The sequence below is a fragment of the Amblyomma americanum genome, chromosome 1 (genome assembly GCF_052857255.1).
Source record: "Amblyomma americanum isolate KBUSLIRL-KWMA chromosome 1, ASM5285725v1, whole genome shotgun sequence".
Classification (NCBI taxonomy): Eukaryota; Metazoa; Arthropoda; class Arachnida; order Ixodida; family Ixodidae; genus Amblyomma; species Amblyomma americanum.
Window position 1 is genome coordinate 181,672,645 of NC_135497.1, and position 10,091 is coordinate 181,682,735.

The following is a 10,091-nucleotide window of genomic DNA, read 5'->3' on the forward strand; positions in this document are numbered from 1 at the left end:
GGCCTTCAATGTCTCAATATAATCTTGAGCCATAAAAAATAAAAAGTTTATTAGGTAATTTTAGTTAATTATTCGGCTAATTGTTCCGCTCTTTTACGTGCATAATGTCCGCCTTGCTGTTCTATCTAGCTGCAACGATCACACCGACGTATCTCCCGGAGCTTTTAAAATAAGAAACTGTAAACGTAAAAAAAAATGCCTGGCACCAAATATTGTACGACAGCACGGCTTTTTTGCAGGTGGACATCACCGTCACCAACGCAGTACAGTGCCCGGCGGTGCTTAAGCATTTCAACTCATCCTTTGATGGCGCGTGCCAGTTCTGTGGGGAGGTGGCTGACACCTTCCACATGGTTTGGGCGTGCCAATCAAACCCATCTGCCCCCTCCCCCAACCCCAACCCCACCAGATTGGACTGGGAGACGGCCCTGCTCGGCTGTAAAGACCTCAAGACCCAAAAGGCCTTGGTTCAACGGGCGCGGGGGGCCTTGCTTGGCAATGGGGCCCCGGAATAGGGGATCCACCTAGTATTGTCAGGGGAAGGGGCCAATAGGGCCCCAACCCAATCACCTCTCTGCAACCAGTTATTGGTCAATAAATGTTTTTCACCACCACCACCAGGTGCCTCAAAACGCGTCTGATGTGTCCACTGACCCAGGGAACCAGTTAAGCGCCTTTCCTCAAAATTAACGGAGTCTGGGTTTGAGAAACGCAAAGGCGCATAACTGCCTCAATTCGTAGGTGGACGCCACCGCCTACTCACAGCCCGATTGTGGTGTCCAGTGACCCAGTTACAAAATTGCTACTACCCGCCGCGGTAGCTCAGTGGTTAGGGCGCTCGGCTACTGATCCGGAGTTCCCGGGTTCGAACCCGACCGCGGTGGGTCTGCTTTTATGGAGGGAAAACGTTGAGGTGCCCGTGTGCTGTGCGATGTCAGTGCACGTTAAAGATCCCCAGGCGGTCGAAATTATTGCGGAGCCCTCCACTACGGCACCTCTTTCTTCCTTTCTTCTTTCACTCCCTCCATTATCCCTTCCCTTACGGCGCGGTTCAGGTGTCCTACAGCATATGAGACAGATACTGGGCCATTTCCTTTCCCCAAAAACCAATTATTAAATTGCTACTCAGAAGTTTCACACAGACGGACACAGCTGAAACCCGGAGAGTGCGGCTAGAATTACTTTCGCACTATAAATCACCGTCTATACTGCCCTTGAAATATAGTCAGCGCTTCACGAAAATTCCCGCTTCATCGTACATGCGACTGAAACAGCAACCTAGCTGTGCGGTAGGCCTCCTCTTTCACTCTTCGTGCTTTTGAAGAACAAACAATAATGTAAATATATTGAAAAGAACCCAATGGAAAGCTTCTCTCACACCTGAGAGCTATAGGAACTGTTCCAGCCGCATGCACGTGAAGTAGCGGGGGAATTTTCAAAAGACTTGCTTTAGACGGCGGCAAAAATATTGGAAATCTGGGCGTGATAAAAAAAAATCATTTGTCAGCACTACCTAGAGGAAAAACAGGACTCGAATTAACCGTGTCTTGTTGATGGTTCCGATAACGCTCCGCAGTTATCGGCGATACCTCAAATGAGCAGTGAACGAGCGTCCACTTCATGCAAATGATATACACGGAAGCAGACGTCCGGTAACTTTTATGAGCGACAGTTGGTGACCTGGCTGGTGTCGCGCTCGAGAGGTCGCCGTGTTCGGACGCTCGCCAACTAACCCAGGCTAGACAGGAGGCATTTCCGCGGGGGATTCATGAAGGCCTTCGACCTGCAGCGAAAGGCCTCGGCAAACTGCGGCGTATTGCGCAGCGGTCCGTTGACGCGGAACCAGGCCGGGCTCTTGATTTCGTTCGCTGCGTTCCAACGCACCAGCCCGGGCGTGATGTTCTCGCAAAGACTGGCCGCGTAGTAGACGAAGAAGAGCCGCGGTGCGTCCAGCAGGTCCCCCTTGCTGGTGCTTATCCGCAGAGATGTGTCCGTCTTGCGCAGGTAAAACTGAAAGGCCTCGTACGCCAGTGGCAGGGCCAGTCCGTCCCACAGGTCCTGCACTGGCCAGCTGCCGTTGCCAGGACGCGGAACCTTGCGTTGCCACGCCATACGGTCGTAGTCATGCGCGAGGCAGCTGCGCGCGCTGGCGAAGCTTCTCACGAACTTGCGCTGGTGCCTGCGTCCCTGGTCGTACGCGAGCGTCCACGAGTGCAGCACATCGAAGAGGCGACCGTAGATCCGGGGCGCGATTCTAGCGATTTGCAGAGCGCCCGTCGTCGTGTCGTTGTAGACGTTCAGGCTGAACGTGGCTGGGGGAATTTCGAGCGTGCGGTATGGGTAAACCAGCGTTGGCTCGCTGCTCAGGAAACCGCCCCGCCACAGCCAAGACAACCTTCGACGCGATGAGTTCGTCAGCCACTGGTGCACAGTAGCGGACGCGGACGGGCTGGCATTCTGGTAAGCCTCTTGCGCGTACTGGACTCGCACCGAGCCGTTAAGGAGCATGGCGGGGAACAGCGGCTCCCAGACGATTGCATCGAGTCCTGTGATAAGGCGGCCTCGGAGGGCATTGCTGAAGACTTGAACCTTGAGCACATGATCACGGAAGACTTCGCGAAGTCGAGACAGAAGCCAGTGAATGAACTGTTGACCACCTAAGACGCTTTCAGAGAAGCCCCTGGACAAGAATAGGGGAATATTGGGTTCGAAACGGTTTAAAATCCTAAGGCAGGCTTTCGACTGGCGAAGAGGGCGATGAACTTCTGGAAATGTGGCGTAACCGACGGAACCAAAACTATCCCTAACACGGCTGTTCGAACTCAGGGGCAACAGAAGAAGTGAAAGGCGGAAGAGCATGTAGTGGATCAGTTCTTTGGATGATGGCAGAGCGTCTTCAACGGCGAGTCCAAACACGTACTCGGGAGCACCAAGGATCACTGTGGTCGACTTGCTGATGGTCTCGTCTCCAAACGCCGCGCGCAAGAGGGGTAGCCATTCAATCCTTTGCATCACTGGTAATTGAGAGACCTGTAAGGTCGGACATCTGTCGATATTGTCATCATCGCGGCGCCGGAAAAAGCTGGCCAACCGCTTCTCCAAAACAAACACGTCAGTCTTGAAGCTCCTTCTGAAGTATGCCAGCAACGGCTCGAAGTATTGTCTCAAGAACTGCTCGTCCTGTGCACTTTGCTTGGAACGAACAAGGACAGTATTGGGCTGCTGAATAACAAGCAGAGTACCATTTCCAGAGGCAGATTCCACCTGAAATAAAGAACATTGCGGCACGTTAGTACAGTCCCGGCGCCATTGAGCGTTTTCCCAGAAAATGTATTGCGATTTAAATACTGTTTTTTCCTTCATCGACTGTAGGCAACTGGTAGGCAAGTGCTGACTTCGTTCTTTAATTTCTTGCATTCTTGAATGAATGCGAGAGACTGCGACTAAAACCACACAGACGTATACAGTTGACAATAGCAGCAATCTTTGAATTTTCACTATGCTTGCTTCATGTGTTTATTGCGTTTAAGCCGAGCGAATAACTGTAATAGCATCAACGGGTTTGTTTACAGCCGCCGCTGCGGCTGCAAACCGTAACTACGAATACCGACAACTGCTAACTGGTTACTGCTCTGACCTTCATTGTTCTGAGTACTATTGTAAATACGATGATAGCGTTGCAGCTGCTGGTAGGGCAAGAGTTGCCTTGTACACGACTGGTATGGCGTGCAGGTTTGGTCGACCATGATGGAAGTGTTACATATATGAACTCCACTTTGATAAGCACTGATGTTTCTCGCGATATGATTGGATATGAACAACGTATGTCTAGTGGAGCGACAAGGGAAAATACGTCCGACATGGACGCAACCAGTGGCTTTCAAGGCGGCAGATGAAGCGAGAGCTGCCGCTGGTGTCAGCATTGATGGTGAGAACGAACATGGGAAATTAAGAGCGAGTGCGCAGCGGTCAAGGTCCTCTCGGAAACTAGCCCTTGCTTCCTTGCACTGAAAGAGCTCTCGTTGTAAGTTCTTGCGCTTTGCTTATTCTCACTTAAACTCGCGAAAAGGGAGAGAAGTGAGGCGCTTCTCTGGGGAGGTGGCTCCCTGCAGGGGCTGTCTGTCCGTCAGGACGCGTATGGAGAAAATGCTGCTTATTTACAGTTTGGCGTTCGACTACTGAGTCCAAGGTCGCGGGATTAAATTACGGCCACGGCGGCCGCATTTTGGGGTAGCCATTCAATCCTTTGCATTACTGGTAATTGAGAGACCTGTATGGGCGGACATCTGTTGATAGTGTTACCATTGCGGCGCCGGAAAAAGCTGGTCAACCGCGATGTCGGGGCATGGTAAAAGAAACAGGTGGTCGAAATTAATTCATAGCCCTCCACTACAGTGTCCTTCATAGCCCACGTGCGGCTTCAGGGCGTTAAACTCACATATATTTTTACGATTCGGTTTGAAAACTCGCATCTCCATGCAATTTTCTCTTTCTTGAGGCGTGCACTAGCGCATAACAACGTCCGAGGGTGAGATGATTATTTCTTAAATTCAGGGAAGAGCAGGGCTTCAGCAGACGAGTGCTGAATGCGACGAAGCGGTAATGGGCGAAAGCCACAGGGCATGCGCGGTTCTATGTAATATTGAGGCTGCTGTGCTGATTACTTAATTTACAGAAAATTTAATTACTATTCAGTCTCTTTTCCTGGCGAGAACCGAAGAAGAGCATCGACCCTCTCCTTCTCCCATTCCTGTGCTTTGACGAAAAGCTTCTTCACGCATTGCTTTACGACTATACCGCATCGTTCCTCTGAGGACATATACGCTCGTGGACTGCCTCTCCGTGTATTCTCACAGCCAACAGGTAAAATTACTTTACTGTTGGGCTCAATGTACTCAGCAATACCTGGAACACTTTACTAGTGTCTAATTTGATGTGTCAGGCCGATACCAGACACCTCTACCTATTAAATAGCTCGTTACCAGATTTAACAAGCGCCCGATCCCCCGCCGTTAATCTAAAGACATCCTCCGAATCCCCACCCTCCACCTCATCATTACGCAGATAAGAAAAACCGCATAGCTGTTCTTGCAAGAACACGGGGATTAACGCACAGTTAGAAAACGAATCTTGATGATTAACAAATAGAGGTAGCAAATAAGTTCAGCGTAGCGTTTCTTACCCCTTTCTCCATTTAATAAAGAACCCGCGCTATTGTAAATTCTGAGGGTAAATAGTGGAGCAGATCAGCAGCATACCTTGGGGTCTGACTAGAATGAAAACATCTGTCGAGGTCTTATGTAACATAATAAGCGCAAAAAAAAAAGAACGACGCCGAGTCGTTCCTTTCCGATTAACCAAGACGCGGCCATTAAGACTAAGACCTCTAAGCGAGGGCTCCGCAATCTCACACATGAACTTCTGGGTATTCACTCCCAAAAATTTATTTGACACATTATTTTTCGTGTACGTGATTGCGCAAAACGTTTGGCATCTGTGATTAATGACTAAAAAGGTGCTTGTATGTGGGGTTTAACGTCCAAGCTGCACATGGGCTATGAGAGACGCTGTAGTGGAGGGCTCTGGGGTTCTTCCACGAGAACTAATACCGCATAGCACACGGACGTTTTTGTATTTCGCCTCCACCGAAGGGCTGCCGCCATGGCCGGGATTCGATCCCGCGACCTTGGGATCAGCTACCGAACGCCAAACAATACGGCCGGTAATGACTGAAAAGGCAACGACTGCACAGCGCTAACAGACGGGTCTGAAGAGAACACACACAGATGTTCCCGTCTGCTACCACTGTTCAGTTGTTTTCATCAACATGCATCAACATGCTCTTCCAAAAATAAATAAAACGAACATATATCAGGCGACCAAGATTTTCCGGATTTAAGTCAGCTGTACGTTGGGGTTATGGTGAGGTTAGAGGGATTTGTTTCCAAAAAGAATTCTCGATTTCTACATTGAAATAACCCAGTAGAACGATCCGACTCTGACTGCGATTACACCCGGGGCACGCGGCCGCTCTTTTTCCCGAAGCGTTGTGTGCTATGCGATAAGTGCAAGTGCGCTGTTCCCACTGTTGTTGCACAGCACAGAGCGCAGCGCACAGCAGCAGATCAGCGCAGAGCCTGCGCACCTATGCGGACGGCGAAAGTCGTGAAACCGGCCAAACGTCGGGCACACGCACGTGTCAAAACGTCTACTCTTTGGACAGACGCGAGCAAATGCAGACAGCATCGCGCTACCGTGTCCAGTCTGCTTGCACCAGGCAAACGCAACAGTCCAGTGAGATGGCGACGCCCAGAGAGCTCTTATTGTAACCGTCTGTACAGCCAGCGCTGTAAAGCACGACAATTAAACGCCTCTGACTGTGAGCTCCAGAGAGATTCCCCTAAAGATTGGAATTTCGGATTCTTCGGATAATTCCCTGCTTATCTCGTTCATCTTAGCAATGAATATGTGCATAGAGTGCCGGCAAGTGTCGCCGAGGATTGGGTTAACCGACCAACCTTGGTGAGTCGGAAGACGATGTCGATGGCCAGGTCTCGCTGCAGGTTTCCCAGCACCTGCGATAGCTGTGCAGCCGCCATTTTGCTGCCAGTCGTGGTGTTCCAACCACTGAGGCCGAGAGACTTCTGGAACAGGCTCATGAGTTCGTAGTAGAGGCGCTCTTCGGGCGCCAGACACTCGTTGAAGAAGCGACGCAAGTTGGCGAATCCCCCACGATCGTCCTGGATGGCCGTGACGAGAGTGTTGGTGTAGACCTCCAGCATCAGGTCGTCCACCGAGACGCCCAGCTGGCCCGGCTGTAGCGGGTGCGCATGGACCCAGTTGCTGCACACGTGCTCGTAGAAATCGTCGCAAGGGTCCAGCGTGGCGTTCAGCTGGCGCAGCAGCAGCCGCGACTGTTCGAGGCACGTTGCCGAGGCGCACGGGCCCCAGGGCACGTCGGCATCGATGGCGTCGGAGTTGTCGACGCGAGCCGTCGTCGTCGGCGCCTGGCTGGCCCTGCTCGGCCGCACCGGAGACCACAGGGCGAGGAGCAGGGAAGGCGCGTCCGGCGTCGCCACCCATACGAAGGTGGTGATCACCACCGAACCGAGCAAGAAAGCGAGCAGAAAGATGGCCGCCTCCCAGCAGACGGCCACCCAGTTGCAGAGCCGTTTCCTCACGCGGATGTCTTCGGGGGCCGAGGGCGCGGTGTTTGCAGCCGTCTCGGCGGCCACACTCTCCTCGGACTGCGGCGACGAGGTCTCACTCTCCGACTCGGACTTTCCAGGGCTGCTGAACTCCTCTTCGCTCACAGGGCTCTGGCACTGGGGCTCGTCTGCGGCTGGGGAGTTGTCGCTCATGCTTGTTCGTGGGGGGAAAAATGGTAGGATGCAGGGTATGAGCTAACGGCGGCCGTTGTCAACACCTCGCTGTCGGGTTTCTTGCGCTTGAAGTGCGTGGCGCGTGTCCTCGACTTCGTCTTCCGCATGCAGCTGAGCCAGAACGAGCGCGGTTCTCGCACTCGATGCATCGCTAGCGAAAGAGCCGTCTTGCTTGCGGGTGAAGCCTCGGATTAACTCGGGTAAGCTCGGAGAAGCGTCGCACTGGCTGCCTCCACTGGGAGGGGTGCGTCGCGGGCGCGACAAACGAGAAACGCGGTTGCGTACACAACAGCATGGAGGTGCCAGAAAGAAGAGGCGGAAGATGAAGTCGCCAGAGCGATGCGTCGATGTGTTCTTAATGCTTGAATGTGCGGGGCAGCCCGGCCAATCCCCCACTGTGGGTATAGGCTATTCCACCAGGGGCCAACAACAACGAATATCCTAAAGACCTATCAGTTCTAGTTAACCATTCTACTAAAGGTCCTTGGACACCATATGAGTGGCGCCTTGCCTGAAAAGCAAGGGGAGGGTTTTACTTTATACAATATGCGCCCTATTTTTTTTTTAAATCGAGCCTATAGCGAAATTGGTGCTAAGGTCTTGCTCAGCCGTGTCATGTCTTTCCTTTCTGCGAATAATATACTGGGTCTGTGTCAAAATGGTTTCAGGCCGGGCTGCTCTATTCGGTGTGCACATACTAACCTCGACAGTCATATTAAGTTAGCTCGCAACAGTAAACAGTTCGCCGCGCTTATCACTCTGGATGTCAGTAAACCTATACGACAGTGTTGATCACTCGACGCTGTTGCACAGATTACAAGACCTTAATTTCCTAAACTATTTGTAGCCTGTACCTCTGCTTTCTTGGAAAACAGATAATATTATTGTTGGCAAAACAGTGTTTCCTCTAGGAGATTTCGACAGACAAAAGGCGTACGCAAGGTCGGTTCTATCCCCTGTTCTCTTTAACAACTTTCTTAGCTCCATTCCATGTATTCATAATGTGAATTCTTATGAGTATCGCATTTTTTTTTGCCTCCGCGAGTGCAACTCACTCTCTTTATCAGACTCTGCAGACTTACCCCAATGTTCTTGACAGCATTTTAGGAAGAATTCATCTGTCCCTCAATGTGAATAAATGCGCATTGTTGGTTTTTCCTGTTTCTCATCCTGTAAATACCTGCGTAGCACAGATCTATCACACTCCACCGTCTGGGTGCGCATACTTTTCACGCATTTGTGGGGTTGCAATGGCGTGAATTACGGACAAGAAAACATACCCTTATGGGTGCAAGTTTGTTTAGAGCGTATCACATTGCGAAATTTAGAGTAAGCGAACTATTCCGGAAGTTTAGCATCTAATGGTGTCGCGAAAAATGTAGGCCTGTAAAAAAATGGTTGTTTCAACACACAATTAGCGTGTGGATAAGCAAAGTGGTTTAATGATACCGATTTTGCCAGTCTTTTGCAATGTACTAGGAAATTTAAGCGACCACTTCAGTCTCGACCACCTCAGTCTCAGAAGCGAGCGGCCGTTAGGTTACGGGTCATCACTCATGGCATGGCAACTATAGATGATTCAGCGGACGTCTTTATTCAGACAAATATGGCATCTTACCGCACTGATTAGACTGCATTGTTAAGACCTCATCGCCCGGAGGCCCTTCATTCATACTAACAGGCTCCGCCGACATTCATTTTGGTTAAATTCCTTGACCCTTTCTCTAGAAAACCGCAGACATCGATTACGCAAAAGATGCGCAGCTATGCTGCACTAAACTAATGCAGTGCAGCATGTGCCTCTGTTTTCCACTAACACCTGCATCCCAAGCGCCGCAATGCTTAACAAAGCTATCCAAAGAGATGTTACAAATTACAGAAGGAAGGGACTACTTGTAAAAAGTATACATGCGCCTTTTGCGACAGCGCATTATTCACACTTAAGGCGTTTCTTGAAAAGATGATGTGCAGTATTCGCCAGTGCAGGCTGCTTCATCCTATGATCGTTGTTAATAAAAGTAGCCTTTCAATGTATCGTCTTAAATCTCACTACAAAGTTCACTCGGAGGTCATTCAAAAATGCTAAATATCAGGACAGGAGAGGAAGAGGCAGAGGCAAAGTCGTCGTAGTGGACGCTGCTGATTAATTTCGACCTCAGTGGGCAATTTAACGTGCACTGACATAGGTAGTGCAACACTCGGGCGCCTTTTGCATTTCGTCTCCATCGAAATGCCGCGGCCGCGATTCTACCTTGCGTTCAGCAGCTGAACGCCACGACCAGTTAGCCACCGTTGGTTAAGTAACCGCCACAATTCGTATTTTTGGCGAATTAATCTATCCAAACGCAGCGACTTTCGGAAAAACAATCGACTACATATCATGCAACTCAAATCTCACTCATGAAGCCTTTGCACAGCGGGAACACGACGCACGCATACGAGGGCATACCGGCAGTTGCGATGCTATGGCGTGAATTGTAGATCCCGAAACTCGCAGCCATGCATATAGTATACGTAAACGGAAGCGCCAACCCCATCGCGAATATCCGTGGAACGCTGTATGACACGTTCATTCGGAAAGCGCGTCACACAGGGACGCGTTCACTCTTACACTGTTCCGGACAATGCCATGCTCTTCAAGGTGCAATTCCGGCACGAAATTTCAACGACCAACAGAGGATATGATTCGTTTACCTGCTTCTGTCGCAG

General features: G+C 50.7%; 1 protein-coding gene across 1 annotated transcript; it reads right to left on the reverse strand.

Annotated features, from left to right (window-relative positions):
* Positions 1-1,639: 1,639 nt before the first annotated feature.
* Positions 1,640-7,459, reverse strand: LOC144093977 (endothelin-converting enzyme 1-like). Its single transcript, XM_077627768.1, has 2 exons — positions 6,519-7,459; positions 1,640-3,264 (listed from the first exon to the last, which is right to left on the reverse strand). Exons 1-2 carry the CDS (start codon positions 7,359-7,361, stop codon positions 1,729-1,731), a joined length of 2,379 nt encoding a protein of 792 aa, XP_077483894.1. The 5' UTR covers positions 7,362-7,459; the 3' UTR covers positions 1,640-1,728.
* Positions 7,460-10,091: the final 2,632 nt, after the last annotated feature.